We start from the raw sequence: 21,562 nt of genomic DNA on the forward strand, positions 1-21,562 counted from the left end.
TTAACATAGAAAGATGAGTGCTTGTGGAAAGCCAATACAGACACACTAAGTATCCTCAAATGGAAGTAATTGCAAATTTAACGGCTTTGCTTTATGATTTCAAAGTTTGCACTGCATTGGTAAGTGAACTTTTCTTTTTTGTTTCTGAGACCAAGCTTGAATTTGTTCTTATAGTTGTTATGATTGGGTTACCAGGTTCCTAGAGCTTTGAATTATAATTAAGTGATTTCGCTTCTAGAGGTAACTCAAAGGTGCCCATCGTTGAGTTATCAAATATTACCTGCAAAAAGAATGTGCATACAGTCTTGGGAAGTTGTCCTATGGATGAGAGATTGACTACTGGGTGGTACACAGTCAAACTGCAGTTTCTAGCTTGAATGCAAAATCAATTACAAAGTTATGGATCGCAAGTGTGTGAGATGAAGTTATCAAAGACATTTATGCAAGGAATCAATTTCATTATCATTGACCAAAGACATATTATGAACTAGTATTGATGAGATTGACTACTAGGTGGTCCACAGTCAAACTGCAGTTCCTAGCTTGAATGCAAAATCAAATACAAAGTTATGGATTGCAAGATGTGCGACATGAAGTTATCAAAGACATTTGTGCAAGAAATCAATGTCATTGTCATTGACCAAAGACATATTATGTACTAGTATTGATATTTTTGTTATGGGAAGACATTATTTGATGACTAGACAGCAAGGCATATAATCAGCTTCCTATGCAGTGAACAAAGAGAACACTTAGGTCAACTCAAAAACACTTAGGTCAATTACTACCCTATTGCAGAGAAAATTGATCATGTGGATATATTTATAACTTATGGGAAGAAAAGGATGAGGATGAGCCTTACCGCAATTGTATGGTTGCACCATTATGATTTGGAGATCTTGGATTCGAAACACAGAAACAGCCTCTGCGCATGCAGAGTTAAGGCTTCATACATCTAACCCTCCCTAGACCCCACAATGGTGGGAGCTTTGTGCATTGGGCCACCATTTATGTGAAGAAAGGAATTAATTTGACAAACGCTCTTGGACATTCAGCATCAATCCATATGCAGTTGGGCACAAGTGAGATACCTATGCTCCTGTTCAGTGTCATACATGTGTTTTAGACAAATTACTGTTGTGCAAACCTATTGACATCCACTTCTTTTTTTTTATCCTGATAGCCTTTTCACTTTTTCTTATTTTTATTGCTTGTCTGATTATTGCCAACTAAATTATAGTAACAGGCACTGGGATGTGAAATAAACAAACAGAAGTCACCCCTTGTAAAAGAGTCTAGTGTAATAGAATCTGTCATTTTATGTGAAATTAATGAAACGAGGGTGTATTGACTAAATACATATTTTGGAACCCTTTTTCCTTGTAGATACATAAAATTCTGAAAAATCTCACCTGATATATTTCTTCAATATAAATTTTAAAACCGTGCTCAAACATCTAATAGATACTTTGGGGCTTAAGATTTTAGACAGTTCACATGTCATGCTTATATAAGCAGATAACTATCTATATCACATTGCTTAAGATTTATGGAGTTTGTGACCTGTCACTTCTACGAAACATGCATCAGCATCTTATCTCTTGGTTGCTTTTGAACCAGTTTCTTGTTTCCATCTCTTTGCAGTGATGTTTGTTGGTAAATGTTTATCTTCATCAACTGGTGCTTGAGATTCACTCTCAATGCCTCACTTTATATAGCTATCTACATGTCAGCTTCACTAGGTAGACCACTGCTGTTATTTGACATTGTCATTAGTTAACTTTGTCCAAGTCTTGCTTTCTCAACCTCTTTATGGAGGCTTACTTTATGACTGCACCATTTTTCAGGTTCAAATGATCATTGATAATGATGGATAAGGTTTTGTTTAAAAACTGGACCATGCCTGTAGGCATTTTTATCTAATCAACCTTTTAGTTATCCTTTTTGTATCAAGGTACACCATACCGTCCCAAATTAGTCGGTACGGGGCATACCGTACCGGTACCAATATATGGTACAGAGGTTACCGACACTCGGTATGCCGAACCGGCCTCCATAACGGACGTACCGACATAGTAACAGGGTGGCACTAATATGGGGCCGATACCGAGATGACGTACCTGGATTTGTATGATGATGAGTTACTCCTATCCAGATTCTCTTAATAAACATTGGCCTGCTTGCATAGATGTCACCATCATCGCACCCATGGTTTGCTGAACCGGCCCAAACCAGCCGGTTCAGCGCGTACTGTACCAATACCAGCCCAACCGGTCGATTCGGTTGTGAAAAACGGTTCCGGCGGCCAATTTCCGCTCTTTACCGGTGCGAACTGGGCCGGTTCGCATTGGCCCAAGCGCGGCTTCCCCACGTGCCCGGTGCGCGAGGCAGCGTGGGGAAAACGCCCGCGCGGTTCCCCGCATAGGGAATAGTGCCCGCAAGCTGGAAATCATGCTCGCACGTGGTTCCCCCGGCCCGCGCGCGGGGGGCAGCGTGCCTACGCGGGTGCGCGGGGCACCTCGCTCACGTGGGGCAGTGTGCGCACAGGACATTTAATGCCACTCTATGGCATTTAACGTGGGGGTGCGCACATCTGCTCGCATTTAGCAGAAAAAGTACCGGTTCGGTACCGATTTAAGCTAGTACAAACAGAAACCGTACCGATACTGGTGCTCACCGGTACATCAGTACAGTCGGTACGGCAGACCTTGATCGCACCTCTGTTGAGTCTACTCATCTACTAAATCCATAATTCTCGTGATAACATCCATAGATATACATATTTGAAAATCGCCTAAGCAATTTGTTCATGTAGTTTTATCTTGAATATTTTTTCCCTGTTTCTAGAAACATAAAATTAATAACATGAAACATGAACTTGGTCTTTTCATTTTTAAGTGACAGTTTCAAATTTTTCAGCAGTAAACAAGTTCTGCATCCAAAATTTTCTTTTCTGTTTACCATTTGCAAAATTGCCACAACATCACCACATCCACCCCTGCTATTGCAGATATCATCATTGCTACCACTTAATCACCAACTAAATTCTTCACCACTGGAGTCATCATTCCTACCCTCATCACCATTGCCACCATCCCCCTGCTTCCGCCGCTACAGCTACAGCAAGTCACTGCCACTGACACCTCCAATGCCAGAACCACTGCAGCCACCATGACTGCCACTGCCCACTCACCACTCCTATTGTTGCTAGCATTGCTGCTGCCATAGTCACCATTCCATTACCATCACTTTCACCACCAGATATGTTTCTTTTCTGTGTCATTTGATATGCAAAATAATTGTTATTACCAAACACATTTCCTGCTCCTAGAAAATGGGAAACAAAACAGAAAGAAACTAGCTTGTTTTCTATTTCTGCAAATTAGAAGACAGCAATGATGCCAAGTGCAATCCTAGTTAATGATAGAGGAACACCTGGGAATGGCCTACTACCCCATGAGAGGTCCTACAAGATGACACAGATTAGGGAATAAATCAACCTGTTACATTGCTGTTGTGTCACAGAAAACTTGGCTAAGATGGTTTTTTCTAGTTTTGGAAAAAGATTGTAGAGTAGTATATACTTGAATAACAGTCGTGAGAAATGTCTAGTTAAATACTTAAGTTGCTGTGCATTGTTAAACTGCTCAAGTGCTATTTGTTTTATCTATAAGTGGCCATCTTGTCTATTAAGCTAATTGTCCACTTAACTGTTTAATTCATGACCTAGTAACATAATATAAAAACTTAAAAGTTTTACAATATTTAATTTTATTTGTTATTAAATCAAATTACTAAATTATACAGTCTGAGACACTAGCTGAGATGTCAACGTTCCTTGAGTCCACCTATTGGCACTTCTTTTCTTACAGAATGCACTTAGAAACTTGGAAACACGGCCATTATTCTCCACTCGCACACAAAAAGAAAAGAACAACACTATGAACTAACATGATATTATGATAAGAATTTTTTTATTTGTTAATTTCTAATCAATATATGATATTTGCAACATTGAATATGCTACACATAAGTAGACTTAGTAAGCTGAGGAGAAACAAAAGTGTTTCTTCACCGCATTTGCTTAGCAAGCTTTCTATTATGGTTAACACTCCAATCTGTTAGCCATATCAAAAAAGGCTCCTTTCCTTTATCCTATTCCATGACTAAGTCTTAGGCAAGATTTGGAAGCCTTATGTTCTTAGCTAACTTAAGTGAAAAAAGCATATAAGTATTCAAGGTGCATGGTAGGTGGTTTCTGTTTGAATTTTACAATTGCATCATAAAGATTTTGCAATCATCTTCATTTTCTGATCATTACCGGAAATGTGTAATTTTAGGTCCTTCATCCTCTTAAATTTTAGATTTTGTCCTGTGCGTTGCTTCTTAATGACTTTAAGATAAAGTAATGGTAGTGGAAAAAGACTCATTGGAATGCATAGTTTCCCAATGATCAAAGGCTCTCTCCAACAATGTAAGTTCAGTCGAGCTCAAAATATAGATGGTTTATGTCCAATTGTATCTACATGACCATTAAAATCAGCTCTGTCCTTCAACCAATTTCGGTTTATGAATAATCGAGCAGTCTGTCAAAATTTTTTCACAACATGAGGAAGCTGGTAATCTTAAATTTCACCAAGGTGAGCATGCACCGATCATTTAACAACATAAAGTTTTGCGCATTATAGTGTTGGTCTAGGTGCTGGAATTAAGCAACCATACATGTCGGTTTTCTTAATGCTTGTGTGAATTAGGCATCAGTTCATGTTAGTGCAGTTTGGTAAAATAATTCATAGCGATAAAAAACATTGTTCTTGTTTTCCTCTTTCATCTAGGCTTTATGATGGTAAATTTGTAACGGCATCACAGGTTACAACTTGCAAATTTTACTGTCAGGGTTTCGCTAGCCTATCCCTCATGCTAACATTGTAGAATCCATTTTTCATACTTCAATTTTGGAACAATCACATGCAGCGGTTATATGGCACCGGAGTATGCGATACATGGTCACTTAACTAAAAAGGCTGATGTTTATAGTTTTGGGATGCTTGCACTGGAAATAGTTAGCGGCAGGAGTATTTCAAAGGCAAATTGGTCAGAACAGGAGAAATTTCTTTTGGAATGGGTCGGTTCTTTATTTAACTCCTCCCTTGCAGATCTTCATTTACTTACATGTTGTTTGCTAGTTTATGGGTTTCAACTTTTATTTTATATTAACAAGAACTATATCTGATTCTGTTTGATGTACTAGTATGTGCCTGGAAAAAGGACCAGTCTGACACTACTATACTATTTTTCACTACAACATGACCATATGGAGCACACATGATAATTAGAATCAATATATGCTTGTATCATGTTTTGCTGCTTTATAAAATAACCCCGTGGAGAAGATTGCAAAGTCTAACAAAGTCGCATTCAAGGATGCTGGATTTGGTTATAGCTCCCCACCTAAGGAAGCCGGCAAGATATCTCTATAAGGAGGTGAAGTAGAATAATCCATGTAAACTATGTGAAATGGCATGATCACTTCTTAGGAGGATTGGCCAATGCCCATGATCATGTAACAGTCATGAAAGAATTGTGAGAAGAAATAAAATTTGTGAAAATAGTTTAATGATAAAAATTCAGAACTCAGAAATTATTCTCTCAATAGGACACAAACTTCACAAGATTGGACTTACCATTATCAGAGGGCACATGCCATAAAAGGGGATCCAGTCACTAACAAGAGCACTGTAAGACTCAAGCACCACATATAAGTAGTTGTTAAATTCTAACAGCTAAAGCATTTTGGTCTATTAACGAACCATCGTTCTCAGCTCAGACTAAACTCATACAAGGACGACAACCGTACTTTCCTCTTCCCTCCAACTTTGTACCTTAGGCATTTGCCTCTTACATAGCAACCAGCAAGCTACTAGATTCTTCAATTTATGTATACTACAACTCTTTTCTGTCTTAGGCAATTAGTCTGAAAGTAGTTTACAGCTAAATCTAGCTTGGACTCCATCCTATGTTTCAATCCAAATAGAAGACCACATTTGCGAGGACTCCTAAAGCCACTCAACCTATCAGTAACTTCACCATTGACCTATTATCTGACTAGATAAAAAGAGGTAAATGAAGTTCCTAACAAAACTAAGATGTGCAATAACCGTCAAAAAATCCCTCTAGTTGCCTAGTCCATGCTGATGACTCCTCCACTGAGTAGACAACTCCGCCATCAGCTCACCACCTTTGATGTGTGTATCAGATTCAATAATGAATCTCCAACACCTCCTCAGTGTTTTGACTTAGCTATCACACCAAGATGCCATCAAACATCTAATTGCTGTTATGGAATATCCAGCTGCCAGCAAGCTTTTAAATATCAAGGACTGGGACCTAATATCTAGTCGGTATGGTACATGATATACCATGTACCATATAAGGCTAGTTCAAATGAACAAATAAATAAATAAATAAATGAGGGTGTGTAGAATGCTTAGGGAGGTCGATACAGGATTGGTGCGCAATTGTACTAAATGTGCAGGGTGGTATGAGTCTGGGGTTGTACCAATCCCTTATATAGATTGTATTCAGTTACAAGTTTACCTATTTTAGGGAAGAAGTCTAGGTGTTCTAGTTAACTAAGGGGTCTTTTTTTAGTAGATTTTTGTTGTTTCTTGCTATAAAAGGAGGGAAGATGGTCTGAATTAGTTTCAACTTGAGTTTGGAAAATACCAGCCGATATTATATCCCCATAGATACATACTGTATTGACCCCTTGGTGGTGCAAGAGGTATCTATGGTAAATACCCCCCAAGCTGCATCTAAAACCAAGTCTGAACTGCCGTCGAACCGAGCTACTGCCTTGTACCACTGGAGATGATCACAACAGCCCCTTTTGCAACCATTCTCTACCGCTTGAATGCAGGAACAAAGTGAGGTAGAAGGGAAGACTGCTTAAGGAGATCGGCCAGTAGAATAACCATAATGTATGAACTATACAAGTTTGGGGACTATGCTGAATTGCCAAGTGCTTATCTATTTAATGAGATAGGCCAGACCCACTTTTGAATTTAGCCTGCAGGAGTAGTGTTTTTCTGTTTTTCTTTTTTGTTTGAAAAAAGAGTTGTGGTGATGTTCATGAAACGGCATTTAACACTTGGCTTCACTAATCTGTTCTCTACTCTTATTACTCCCCTTGGAGGAACTTCATTGACTGGTTTTGTTTTAAAGTTCCATTAATTGAAGCTATTGATTTAGTAGCATCTTTTGTTTTCATGATCTTGAAACTTATGACTCGTAAATTTGTTGATATCCTTCTAACTTAAAGATGCTGCGCTACAGGCATGGCAGCTTTATGAAGAAGGGAATCTGATAGAGCTCGTGGATCCAAATCTTAAAGAATATCTGGAGGAAGAAGTACTAAGATACATCAAAGTTGCCCTTTTCTGCACGCAGGCAGCAACCAAGCAAAGACCTACCATGCCTCAGGTCGTTGAGATGTTGTCCAAGCAAGTAAGGCTGAATGAGAAGGAACTGACGCCCCCACGTCTCGTCCAAGACTTGAGACATACCAGTGGAGGCTGGAAAGCAGGAGAGTCTACCAATGTTCCTCCACCCAGCTCTGCTACTGTAACCTATTCTGAACTGGTTCCTAGATGAAAGCAGTCATGCAGTAAAGTTAACTTAAAACAGACATGCTAGACAGGAAGCTTACCAGGAAGAGTTGTCTTTCCATCACTTGCATGAATTGAAGTAACTGCATTACATGCATCAACAGGAGCAGAATGTAGGATTTCATTCCTTTACCTCACCCAGCCATATGCTTTGATGACTTTGTGATCGGTTTGCCGACGATATGATTTTCTGTTTAGGCCTACTTTATATGCATGCAGAGTTCACCTGCAAGTGGCATGAACCAAGAAAAAAACCTCTCTTTAAGTGGCTCCTGCATCACATACAAGAGGGGCGCATTCCAAGGGATCCTTGTATGTAGACTTAACACTGCTTCTTGTTTTAAGAATAAGTCCTGTTTTCTTTGTTTCTATTCTGCCCCTGTGACTTCTAACAACCTGCAGCACTGTGTAACATTCCACTTCAAGAGAGTAATCTTGTCGTCTAAAAAAAGTTGTGCTGTATAAAAAATGTAGGTTTCTTGGGAGTCTTTGGATGCTGTGAATTGATATGACAGAGTTAGGAAATCCATAATTATATTTATGGCTGTTCCTAGAAATTGGCTAGTTAGAGTTGATGATCCAAGTGGATGGTGGTTCTGAAATCCCCAGCTATCAATGTGGTGTAAATTTTTATGTAAGAAAATAATTCTAGGCTGAGGGGGAATCCAGGTTTCATCTTATGGCAAAGAAATTTCTAGTTTCATTTCATCCATTGCTGTTTGATCATTCTCCCATTCTCAAGGTAAATCTGGTATCCCAAGATTGGCTATTTTAATGTTCAATTTTGAGGCATGTGCAGTCAGGCCATACAATTCCTCCATTGGTACATCTACATTCAGCAACTATTCAGTTCCTGCCGGTATCCTTTCCGCCTGGGATAATAGAGAAAAGCCAACAAAAGCCATCAGTTAAGGGCTCCAGCCTACCAGGCTAACACAAATTCCACTTAACAACCTGACTGCATTAAATGGCACCAATAATCTGCTTCCAAACAACCTGCAAAACCTTCTTAACTGCTAAGAGCTCTACCTCAGAAACTCATATCTTCTACAGGATAATCACTTCGACAAAATTCAACAAAGTAAATAAAAGCTCAAACTCTGCTGAAACTGTCCGATTTGAAACACAAGACACAGCTCTAGCATGCACGCATGCGTGCGCGCACCTAAATGTGGTTCCTCAGGCCAAGATTTTCTGATAGACAAAAAAGTATAGCATCCAATCTTCTACAGGGAAAAAAATCTCAAAAAGAATAGCTCTCTATCCTAATAACCAATCTCCACAAATCCAGTCAAGGAAAGCAAACAACTCAAACAAATGCTCTGTTCTGCTGTCAGGCTGATGCAAAGCTTTTATTCTTAATAACAAATGGAGCGTAATGTTACTAATAAGTAGGGGTTCACCAATGCAATTCTCAGCAATCAAGCAGTGGTAGGTGGCTCCGGCACCTTAGCTTCTTCCCCTTCTGCTGCAGAAGGGGCCTCTCCCTTGGGTGAGGCAGTGGTACCATTAGCTGTGGCTTCTTTGGCAGGTGATGCTGGTTTCTTTCCAGTGGCTAGAGCACCATCTTTAGCATCTTTGGCATCTTTGGCATCCTTGGCTCCTGCTGGGGCAGGTGGTGGTGGAGGTTTCATGTGGGGTGGGGGAGTATGCTTCAGCTTCAGCAAAATCTGACGCATCCTTGTAAGATCAGTGGGCTTTCCAGGCTTTGGTCCTTGAATTACCGTGATGGAAGGCTTCTTCTCCTGTTCTTTCTTCCCTCTTCTCTTCTCAAAGCTTGGTAACTCATGAGGGATGAGTTCTGCAATGGCTTTCCAGTACTGTTTATCTGCATTAGCATGGAACTTCTCCTGGTTGGCCAGAAATAGCTGACAAAAAAAAAAGAAGAAAATGCTATTTAGAGCAAATACTCGAGCAGAACTATAAACAGTTATCAAGCAAGTAGATAGCATGAGTTAGAAGCATCAGACTTTCCACCTTCTCTCTTTCCCTGTTGTGGGTCTTGTTTGTTTCACAGTTCAATTTCCTTTTCTCATAGAAAGACCTCTTGTATTCATCAGCTTCAGCAATTATTTCATTCCTCCGCTCCTTTTCCTTTCTCTCTTTCTCCTCAAGAAGGATGGCATTTTGGCTGCAAGTGTGCAACAAAACCATAACATTTTTTGAAGGAGAACTACACATAAAATTCATTGAAGAAGCAGAGAGAGAAAGTCTTAAAAACTGCAAAAAATAATGGTCTTTACACTATTTTGAATTCAACAAGAACAATTTCAACTAAATCATGATTTAAGCAAGATAAGAAGTAAAAAACAGTCAGTTTGATACTATCTCATCTGCAATCCAGTGCTTCTTTCTTGCTCTTGTGAATCAGAGGGGGGGGGCCTTCAAACTGAACATGAAGGTAGGTGAAAAGAAAAACTGTTTGAGATAATTGTACCCCTAAGAATTCACCCATTGTCATACTCAGCCAAAGTTAGATTAAAAAAAAAGGGCGCCGAATTGGATATAAAACCAAAACAACTTGGTCATCTCATAGACCCAAATCACATGCACGTATAATCTCTCATCTCCATATGATGTTATTTTTCTATCTTTGGAAAATTCTACCAATGAAATGAAAAGATAATCAGTAAATGTTTGACAAATATGTCATATTAATGAACAGCCAAAATCACTTAGCAAAGGATCCTACAGTAATATTAGTTAATCCTAGTTCTAACTGTACCACAAAGTTGATAGAGAAACATATAAACTTCATCTTGCAAGACAAAACCTCAGTTTTTCCTCATCATCAATGCACATGACGTAAATTCATGTCTAATTGCTTTGGAATACGTTTACTACCATGGTGCGCATATGATAAAATACAGTGCATGGACAAGTTTCCCTCTCAGAAAGAATTGAGAAAGATCCTGCAGAAAACTGCTTGGCATCTCCTTTGCTACATGTGGATATCCAGAAAATCTAAGATGCACTAACTAAATGCTGGATTGGACAAACAACTTTATCTATATCAGTTAAACATTTTAAATCTTGTTGAGGCTATCGTGATATAAGCGGCCATATGATCTATATGCAATAGAGATAAGCATGCATGCAGGTGTATATACGTACCAACATGCATAAATACTTAGATTCATACATACATAGAAGTAATTTCATTAAATTAACTTAGTCTTCACTTCCCATTCAAATTACCTGCTGGAGGGTAAATATGAGTTCAATTGAAGGTTAAGAAAAGGGAAAAGATGGTCAGGAAAAAGGCAAAGCATCTAAGGCCTCTAATCCCAATAGACATTGCAAGATAGAGAGACACCAAGACAAATTTAACCCAATGCAATTGTAACAGCACAACAAGGTACCAGATTCAATCAGGCTCGTCTGGTTTTCAAAGTCCAGATCTTATTCAGTTCTGACTACAAACCCATCACAATGGTATGCATGAGACCTTCAGATATGTTAGAGATTAAGAGCACAAAAAACTAGAAAACCTAAGCTATGCTACATGGTATTCAATTATTCAAATCCATTACTACAGCTGCAAAAGTAAAAGTGCTCTGGCCATTGGGAGAAGGAATGTCCTTAGGTGTTCTGACAAATTTATACAAATGGAAGGGCACAAAAAAAAGTTCCAAATGAGATCTTTTAGATTGGTGAAGAAAGAAAATAAAAGAATGAAAAGCAATATCACATTAGCATGGGAAAGAACCAAGGAGCCCATATACAGACCTAGAGGATAAATGAAGTGCATCATCAAATCATGCCAAAATAGGTAATGTAATAAAAGTGTAATTAATAACTACTTAATCTTTATTCTCCTCTCTCAACTTTCAACCTTCTGAACAGACATAAACTTGTTTGCAGATTGGCAATCCATTTCCCTATAGGATCCAAGCCCTAGATTCTCTATACCCAAATCTAAGAATCTAGAAATACATGCTGTCAATCTCATGGTACCATTCTTCCCTTAGGAATTGCAGTCTTGGAAGATATGTTGTGGAGTTACGTAGACGAGTCAATACCAGTAGCATTGTAGCAGTGCCGTAAACAAACAGCTGCTTGAGAAGCCATTACCATCAAAGCCTTGCCCCAACTGTTTGGGCCAGCTTTATGCAGCCTTACCAACCATTCCTATTTAGGGCTACCTCTGAAAGTATTTCGAACATTTCCTACTTTTTCTCATTCCATAACATTTCCGAACATTGAACAGACATTCTCAAGTGACATGTTTTAAATGTGATTTATTTAGTTTGTCCCTAGAAGTGACATGTTTTACGATGAAGTTCTGTTTAGACAGTCCTTAGTGTCAATTGCGCAGATCCTAAAGGAAAGTCATACATTGATGTCAAAATAAAGGGCACATTCCCCAATAATCATCATCATCATCTCATTCTACAATTTGGGTCAAATACTCATTCAACATGCACATCTCAAATTCTGAATCCTGTAAAGATTTTTGTCATGTTTTAATATCACACGCTAAACAAGAGTTCTTTGTTCCTGTTCATAGAGGTTTGAATCTCCTCTTTCTAAGAACCTAAAGAGGCCAATAGCGAAGGATCACCAAGCATACTTTCACAAGGCTCATATATTAACAAAAGCCGTTTATGAAAAATGTGATAGTTTAGCTCTTTACATCTCTCCTGCTCATAATGATCTATCAGATCTTCTTTGATAGTTTAGCTCTTTACATCTCTCCTGCTCATAATGATCTATCAGATCTTATTTGTAAACAAGAAGCAAAGATCAGAGCCAGGTAAATAGAATGTTAAAACAGTTGAACTCAGATATACCTCCAATACCAAATTTTAAAAATAAAAAACAAATCCAGAGAAGAATACACTTTGACAGAAAACCTCTCAGAAACTTGAAAATCTAGAACAGATTACCAAACGCAATGAGTGCATTTTGCACATCAAGATTACCAAACAAAATGTAAAATTCAAACCATTTCCAAAAAATTCTCAAATGTTGGTCAAAAATTCAGATCGCAAACAAACACAGTTGCCAGCTTTTTGGCTATCTCAGCGATAAAGATCAAAAGAAAAAACCCAGATCCGTTCATCTTTTGACATTATAACTCCCACAAATCAAAAATATTGAGACATCGACACAATTCAAGAGAAATCTAAGAGAAATAACGCATCAGAGAAGCAGATCTCGAGAAGAAAAGACCCCTCACCGGCGCCACTCCCGCAGAGCAAACCCCTCCTCCCGCATGTCCTCCGGGTCCGGAAGGACCGGCCCGTCGGAGGCGAAGATCTCGCCGTTCTCATCCTCCTCGCCGTACGCCTTCCCGTTGGAGTCCGGCATCCCGAAGGGAGAGGGCGCCGCGGCGTAGCCCTGCTGCGGATCTCCGTGGAAGCCGTAGCCCTCGGGGGAGTTGGGCATGCTGCCGCCGTGGGCGTTGTGTACGGGTACGTCGTCCTCGCCGGCTCCGCCGCCGAAGCCTCCGATGTCTCCGGGGAAGGCGGCCGGCGGTGGAGCGTCGTCGACGAAGGTGGAGGAGTAGTCATAGCTCTGCGAGTCGTAGGCCACGTAGCCGCCGTCCTCGCCGTCGTTGCTGAAAGTATCGAACGCCGACATCTCGGTATCGGGATCGGTCTTCTCTCCTCCCTCTCTGAGATCTCTCGCGGCTTCGTTTCGACTTCCTTCTCCTCTCTTTGCTTTGTTTTGGGAAGGACGCTGTTGAATTGGCCGCAATAATTACTGTCTAAGTTTTCGACGAGGATGACGACACTGCCCTTGAACCAAAACTCGTTTCCCAAACTGGAACTTTCCCCTTGTTATGGGAAACGAGCTCAAGGCCTCGAACCACCATTTTTTTTTTTTTCATGTACATCCAACTTAAAATTCAAATTTACGTGAATAACCTCTTAAAATTTATATTTATTTCTGTACTTTTATAAAATACTATTTTTTTATAACTGTTCTTTTAACATAATTAATAAAAATCATATTTATTTTAATTAAAAATAAAATAAAATTTTAAATTACTTTTTTGTCTATTACCTCGATCGTCTTGTAAATATTTCTTTTTGCATGTCTACTCATCAAAGATATTCTAGTTATTTTAATTTGAAAACTATTAATTTTTTATCGATATTAGATGGTATGAGTACATATGCAAAAATAAGGATATAAAAAATAGCAAAAATAAATATTTTATAAGGATATATATATGTAAATATTAATTAAAAAAATAATTATGTAAAATTTGATATTTAAAAGGATATTTATGTAAAAAAATAAAAAAAAAAAAGAAGAGAGAGACGCGTGGCTTGCTAATTTTGGATCAACGTGGGTGGCCGGGGTGAGGCCTTGGTCTTCTATTACGTTGCTCCCGTCTAAGGTGACATGTATGCTAAAAGTGGCATGTATGCCAAAAACCTCTCTCTAGAATATTTGTAGATTTATTGGCTTTTTCTTCATGGCCAGCATCAAAAAATATGTTCTAAGAATACCCAATTTTGGTCTTGACCCAAACTATTTTAATATTATTAATCAAGTAAAATGTGTTATCTTGAGTAAAACCTATTCAACCTACAAAATCCAAGCAGTTATAGTTAAGCACTCTCCTTTAGTTTTCTATCATGTACAACTGGAGACTTGTTGTGTTATTTCTAAAATATAATTTTTCATCTTTGTAAAACTTCCATTTCATAAAGCTTCACAGCTTATCATAGTATGTATTATCAAAAGAAACTAAGTCTCTAAAATTTTTCATTGATTTCAGATTTTTGGATCAATTATACTAATCACACATGCTCACAAAAATTATGTCATCATCAAAAATTTATGATTTAAATATTTCAATATGTATGCGATAATCTAAATACCTTGACTGAAGATCCGAATGAATTTTGAATTCAAACTTGATAAAATTTAGCCTTGGTTTTACCAGGTGGAGCCAAGCCTTGCTGGTGATGCTACCCATCAATTAGTTAAGTTGGTTGGTGTCTTTCTTATCTTTGCCCGCCGCTTGGCCATTTTAGTTGTTTGGTTGCTATCCCCTTAAGAGAATTTCTTGCTGTTGGGGGAAAAAATGGACTACCCCACAAGTACAATTAAAGCACCCAAATCCGACAGCAAGGCCGAGCTCATGCAGGCTGCTGAGCTCCGAAAGCTGTCGAGCTCATGCAGGCTGCCGAGCTCAGAAGGCCGAGACCAGAAGACCGAGCTCATGCAGAAGGCCGAGCTCATGCAGGCCAAGCCGAGCTCATGCAGGCTGTGCCGAGCTCATGCAGGCCGAGCCGAGCTCAGAAGACCGAGCTCATGCAGGCCGAGCCGAGCTCAAAAGACCGAGCTCATGCAGAAGGCCGAGCTCCTGCAGGTCGAGTCCAGAAGGCCGAGCTCATGCAGGCCGAGCCCAGAAGACTGAGCTCATGCAGGTCGAGCCGAGCTCAGAAGACCGAGCTCATGCAGAAAGCCGAGCTCATGCAGGCTGAGCTCAGAAGACTGCCGAGAACAGAAGGCCGAGCTGACCTCAGAAGGCCGACCTCGTCGTCTACATGCTGCGGCCATGCCCTGCAGCAGCCTCACCGCACCATGCTTTACTTGCCGGCCATGCCACGACATATCAACCAGGGACCATACCCTGCTACGACGGTTAACGCCTCATCATTCCCAAGAATGGACTGCACTGCGCGCCACAAGCAAGCTCTGGCTGCACGCCATCTCCTCCCATGATGGGAACGAGCCATCCACAGCAACTCATTACTTCCACGCCCACGTCGAATCGTGACGGTAACCCATTAATTCGCCCAGTCACATCATAGGTAACCCTGGCACTTCCCCTATAAAAGCGGAGCTTCTTCCTCTAAAAAAAAAGGGGCTTCTTCCTCCCAAAGGAGGGCTTCGGACTTATATATACAGTCCCTCTCCTTCTCCAAAATTAAGCCCCCCTCTGACTTAAGCATCGGAGGGCCAGCGCCGGAAACCCCGGCCACCGGCTTTTTGCAGGTCCCCCAGAGGACACCGCCCGCCGACGTACCGCCATCCGTCATTCCCGCACCGAAGCTCCTCCTTCTCAGCCGACGGCCGCCCCCGGATCCAATTTTCAGCAACAATTGGCGCTAGAGGAAAGGACCGAGTTGCGACCATGAAACTAAGGAACAGAGGAGTCTTTGATGCCTCTCGGCATCATGCTCCAAGTCCCGGACGCTCAGTGCAGAATTCACCACCAAGACCTCCGGTAGATCAAGTTCCACAAGTCCAACCCGAGCAGTTCGACACGCTGGTGCAGCAAGTCCAAGTGCTAGCTATTGCAGTCCAAAGCCTGTAACAAGTGGAGGCCCCTCCTGTGCCGCCTCCACGGGTTCACCTCAAGCGGAGGAAGAAACTTTCACCCGAGCCATCTCAAATCAGGCACGGCTCCCGCTGCAATGACGTGGGACGTGGGGGGAACCAGTAAGAAGTAGTAGCCCGAGTCTCACGCAAACAAGTTGGAGGGGAAGAAAAATAAAAGCTGAGGTCAGGAGGAGGAGAGTTATGGAGCTTTAAAATGGGATTGTAAGCCTCTGTGGTAAAGGGTACAGCCCCATTAAATCCCGTTGCCCTTCAAACTCTTCTGTCTTCCGACAGCAAGTAAGAAACCAGCATGTACTCCCTCCTCACGGGTGTAAGTCCTCAGGACGGCGCCCGCAATGTTGCTCTCCTTCAGAGCATCGCCATCACCGAAGCCCCCGCCGAGCTCATGCAGGCTGAGCTCAGAAGGCCGAGCTCGTCATCCACATGCTGCAGCCACGACTTGCAGCAGTCTCATGAAGGCTGAGCTCGTGCAGGCCGAGCCGAGCTCAGAAGGCCAAGCTCGTCATCCACATGCTGCAGCCACGACCTGCAGTAGTCTCATCCATGCCGAGCTCAGAAGGCTGGTGAGCTCATCCAGGCCAAGCTCATGCAGGCTACCAAGTTCAGAAGGCTGCCGAGGTCAGAATGCCGAGCTCAAAAGGCTGCCGTGCTCAGAAGGCTGCCGAGCTTAGAAGGCTGCCGAGCACAGAAGGCTGCCGAGCTCAGAAGCCCGAGCACAAAACACCTCTCCCAGAAAATTGAGCCAAAGAAAGCTGGTGCTAAGCCAAGTCCTGAGGGACTTCGAAGTTCGGGAGCCATCAAAATGTCTCCAAAAGGTACAAGATGCCACTTTGGCTTTAAATAATTTTAATATTTTACCTATTTTCAGGTCGGAGAATGCAAAAGACGACCTACGGGTATCTCTATCTCCAACGTCGCCCCCCTCCAGGTGGGAACGCACGATTGCCAACAGACAAGGCCATCTCCGGTCTCCATCTCCATCTCCATCAAAGACCCCGACAAAACTCGGAATGCCCCGTTATTCGATAGTGAGCCCAAGCTCCCTCGACCTCAAGAAGCGTCGCAGGTCGACAGTGCGTTCCCAGACCCCTCGACCTTGCGCACGATCCCTCGACTAAGGTCGAGATGTCCCGCTAAGTCGACAGTGAGCCCAAGCACCCTCGACCTCGGGAAGCATCACCAGGTCGACAGTGAGCCCAAGCTCCCTCGACCTTGTGCTCGATCCCTCAACTAAGGTCGGGATGCCCCGTGTGTCGACAGTGCGTTCCCAGACCCCTCGACCTCGGGAAGCGTCGCAGGTCGACCGTGCATTCCCAGACCCCTCGACCTTGCGCACGATCCCTCGATTAAGGTCGGGATGCCCCGTGTGTCGACAGTGCGTTTCCAGACCCCTCGACCTCGGGAAGTGCCGCCATGTCGACAGCGAGCCCAAGCTCCCTCGACCTTATGCTCGATTCCTCGACTAAGGTCGAGATGCCCCGTTGAGTCGACAGTGAACCCAAGCTCCCTCGGCCTCGGAAAGACATACGGGGTAGTACCTACGCGGCCCTCCGTGGCGCCCGACAACGACAACGAGGTAGTACTTACGCGGCCCCCTGTGGCGCCCGACAACGACAACGGGGTAGTACCTACGCGGACCCCAAGGCATTCAACGACATTCGACGACATTTCGACGATATTTAACGACATTCGACGCCTTCTGCGACAACACGCCCCAATATGAGTGGGGGCACCCTGCTAAGTCGACCACAACCCAAAGAAGGTCGCTGAGTCGACCTGAAGCACTTAACTCCAACTGCATGAGAGGTACACCCTACTTAGCACGTACATCTCCATAGATATTTGGCTATATTATAGGATGATCGACGACTGGACTACTTCCTTCGCCCGAGCCAAAAAGCAGCTCGAACTCGGAAGTTGGGGGATAGTGTTGGGGGAAAAAATGGACCACCCCACAAGTACAATTAAAGCACCCAAATCCAACAGCAAGGCCGAGCTCATGCAGGCTGCCGAGCTCCGAAGACCGAGACCAGAAGACTGAGCTCAGAAGGCTGCCGAGCTCAGAAGACCGAGCTCATGCAGGCCGAGCCGAGCTCATGCAGGCCGAGCCGAGCTCAGGAGACCGAGCTCATGTAGAAGGCCGAGCTCATGCAGGCCGAGCCCAGAAGACCGAGCTTATGTAGGCCGAGCCGAGCTCAGAAGACCGAGCTCATGTAGGCCGAGCTCAGAAGGCTGCCGAGCACAGAAGGCCAAGCACAGAAGGCCAAGCTGACCTTAGAAGGCCGACCTCGTCGTCCACATGCTGCGGCCATGCCCTGCAGCAGCCTCACCGCACCATGCTTTACTTGCCGGCCACGCCACGACATATTAACCAGGGACCATACCCTGCTACGACTGTCAACGCCTCACCATTCCCAATAATGGACTGCACTGCGCGCCACAAGCAAGCTCTGGCTGCACGCCATCTCCTCTCATGATGGGAACGGGCCATCCACGGCAACTCATTACTTCCACGCCCACGTCGAATCGTGAGGTAACCCATTAATTCGCCCAGTCACATCACAGGTAACCCTGGCACTTCCCCTATAAAAGGGGAGCTTCTCCCTCTAAAAAAGGGCTTCTTCCTCTCAAGGGAGGGCTTCGGACTTATATATACAGTCCCTCTCTTTCTCCAAAATTAAGCCCCCCTCTGACTTAAGCATCGGAGGGCTGGCGCCAGAAACCCCGGCCACCGGCTTTTTGCAGATCCCCCGGAGGACGCCGCCCGCCGATGTACCACCACCCGCCATTCCTGCACTGGAGCTCCTTCTTCTCAGCCGGACGGCCGCCCCCAGGCCCAATTTCCAGCAACACTTGCTTGCATCATCATCATCATCATCATCATGCTTCTGTTTCAAGCTCTTGGGATCCAATTCCATCTTGCCTCCTAGATCACAATTAGCCTTAGATATACTCATGCTCTTCGAAACTGCCTCCATTTTAACCTTAGCAGAATCTACATACAACCTTAGAACCATGAGATATAAAGAAAATATCAAGAAAATTCTCCATAAAAAAGAATAGCTAAAACACCACAAATTAATTCCTCGCGGAACAGATTGTAAGAAATTTCCAATATAAAAATAATAAAAAAAATTCTTGTGAACTCATGCTTGTGGATGGTTCTTGGAGTATTCGATCCTCCAGAGAAGAAAGTTTCAGTTAAAATTTTGATGTAGATTAGGGGGTCATGGACCTTTTGCTGGAAAAGAAGGTGTGCAAGTCTATGTAAGTGATATGAAGAATGTTGGGATTATAAGATCATGAGATGAATCAACAAAATTAACACATAACTTTCCCTCGAATTTATATTTTAAAAGGTCAAACTTTCTCCTTATTCATGCCCCGGAGGTGAAGCCTTCTTTTTTGTCTTCTCCATCTCAAAGAAGGAAGGAATGGTTGTGCATAGCTCAAGGAATTATTAAGTCATGATGTGTGGAGGCCCTGGAGGTTCTTCTTCTTCTTCTTCTTTTGTTGAAACAAAAGTATCATACATAACGTGTACGGATATAGCCAATAAAAGTACTTCTTCCGGGCCAACCTTGTGGCGTTCCAAAAGAAATACATGACCTATGCTCCAAAATTGGACCAAATCTTGGAATGATGGCCTCTTAGGTCCATCTTTTGTGCGATTTAGCACAGCCTACACCATCTTGAACTTTACAGCCATGTTGTGGGTGCCGTGTGAGGTGCCTGTGCTGAGTAGATCTAAGTTTTAGCTCAAACTGTAGTGGAAAGCAAGGTGGACCATAACATGTTATGCTTCTCTTACTTCTTTGCTCGCCTCCTCAACTTTTCTGTTTACGGGCACAACCACCACCCTTTTGCCTTGCACTGCCATAGCCATACCTCCTGCACTAGCTTGGGCCCTTCCCCTCAATGCTCTAAAGCCAATACTTCCAACCCTTTTTGTTGTCATACCTTTGATGACAATGGACTACGTATTGGTTTGTTTATACCATATTCTACTGCTCAGGATCACCGTACATATGGCAGCTCTGACAAAGGATCCAAAAAAGAAACTCAAAAAATCTTAAGCCAAGATTTTAGCATTACCCGGTCTCATCAAAGACGGAGATATGGCGCCTAATAGATGAGTGCAAAAACCATCAAACTAAGTGGCTAAAATTGAATTAGCCTAATCGTTCGTCCTAAATAAAGAGTCATTACTTGACACATAATGTGTACTAGACCGAGCGAATGAGCATTGTATTCCATGGTTAATATGGATATAACAAGTAATGAAAGAGATGGACAGGTGATGTGGAAATTTATTTCACACATTTTTTTAGTCTTAATTATTTTATTTTAGAGTGTTTTGTATGTTCTTAGCTCATTTATCTAGAATTTAGGTGTCTTTTATATTTATTTAATTCTTGAAAATTTTTGGTATTTTGCAGGTGTTTAATTATTGAATTGGTTGAAATTGGGCTGGTCTAGTCAACCCAGAATACTGTTTGGTTTTTGGGTTCTAACCGGAGCTACAGACCTCCGTTTCAGATGTTGTTTAGCTTGCTGGAAAGATAAGATGGAGACCTAAAACTTTTATGAAGATCATAAAACCAAGTTCTGCCGTTTTAAAGTCCAAAACTTAGCCGAAACGGAGAAGTCCGAATCTGTCCAGAATTTTACTGCGGCCCATACCCTATTTCGGTTTTCAGCTTGTATCTGGAGTTATATAAGTCAGAATAATGCAAACCCAGATGCGTTGGAAAACTGAGAACTATATCTAAAACTTTCGTGAAGGGTCCAACTCCAAAGTATATCGTTTTGGTGCTCTAAATCCAGCTGGGAGTCGAGTCTAAAAATCAGCCTAGAATTTCGGGATTTCAGCTAGCAGATAGGGAGGAAATCTGTTTTAAAATTCAAAAAAAGGAAATTCCGAAAAAGAGAAGGAGAGCTAGCAGATAGGGAGGAAATTTGTTTTAAAATTCAAAAAAAGAAAATTCCGAAAAAGAGAAGGAGAGCTAGCAGATACGAAGAGGAGGAGAAGCAGATAAAAAAAAAAGAAGCAGAGAATCTGAAATTCCGAGAGGAGGAAAAGCTAGAAATTCCGAGAGGAAGAAAAAGCTGGAATTCTGGGAGAAAGAACGAAATGGAGGATTTTTGCAAATACAGAGTTCTTTTCCTTTCTCTTATATATATATATATTTTTATTTTTTATTTGCTGAATTATTATTAAGAATGTTGAATGCGAATTTATGTTTGAGAAATAATTGGATTGATTTATTAGTTATGATTTGCTAGTTTTCTTATCCTAGGGCTAGGACGTAGTCATTGAATTTTTGATATGAATTGAGTATGGTTGTATTGAATATCTTTTGTTAATTGCAATTTGATGATTTCGGTTTTCATTCTTGCAATTTACTGGCCATGAATTGCATGCTTAAGATGTTGAATGAAGTAACGAAAGTTGAAGTTCGATATTAGTTGGTGAATTTATCAAACATTGGTGGTGTAGTTTAGAAATAAATGCACACCCTTGTGACCTACAATCAAGAATTTCACAGATCATAATGAATTTATATTAATTTCTATGATCACGA

The 21,562-nt window shown here is 41.9% G+C and overlaps 2 protein-coding genes across 3 annotated transcripts in view; one reads left to right on the forward strand and one right to left on the reverse strand.

Annotated features, from left to right (window-relative positions):
- The window catches only part of LOC103721119 (cold-responsive protein kinase 1-like), a 28,356-nt gene extending 20,160 nt beyond the window's left edge, over positions 1-8,196 (forward strand). The window contains exons 6-7 of one of the 2 annotated variants that reach the window (XM_008811182.4): positions 5,038-5,125; positions 7,336-8,196. In XM_008811182.4, the coding sequence (XP_008809404.1) occupies positions 5,038-5,125; positions 7,336-7,653 (406 nt within the window). In that variant the 3' untranslated portion in view covers positions 7,654-8,196. Of the gene's footprint in view, positions 1-4,974; positions 5,126-7,335 lie in introns of both variants that reach the window. The other variant, XM_008811181.4, reaches the window with a different exon arrangement.
- Positions 8,197-8,749: 553 nt separating this feature from the next.
- On the reverse strand, positions 8,750-13,361 carry LOC120109930 (clathrin light chain 2-like). Its single transcript, XM_039123730.1, has 3 exons — positions 12,850-13,361; positions 9,645-9,798; positions 8,750-9,535 (listed from the first exon to the last, which is right to left on the reverse strand). Exons 1-3 carry the CDS (start codon positions 13,251-13,253, stop codon positions 9,089-9,091), a joined length of 1,005 nt encoding a protein of 334 aa, XP_038979658.1. The 5' UTR covers positions 13,254-13,361; the 3' UTR covers positions 8,750-9,088.
- Between the last annotated feature and the right edge of the window lie 8,201 nt (positions 13,362-21,562).

This window comes from Phoenix dactylifera, chromosome 2 (genome assembly GCF_009389715.1).
Source record: "Phoenix dactylifera cultivar Barhee BC4 chromosome 2, palm_55x_up_171113_PBpolish2nd_filt_p, whole genome shotgun sequence".
In the NCBI taxonomy this organism is placed as follows: domain Eukaryota; kingdom Viridiplantae; phylum Streptophyta; class Magnoliopsida; order Arecales; family Arecaceae; genus Phoenix; species Phoenix dactylifera.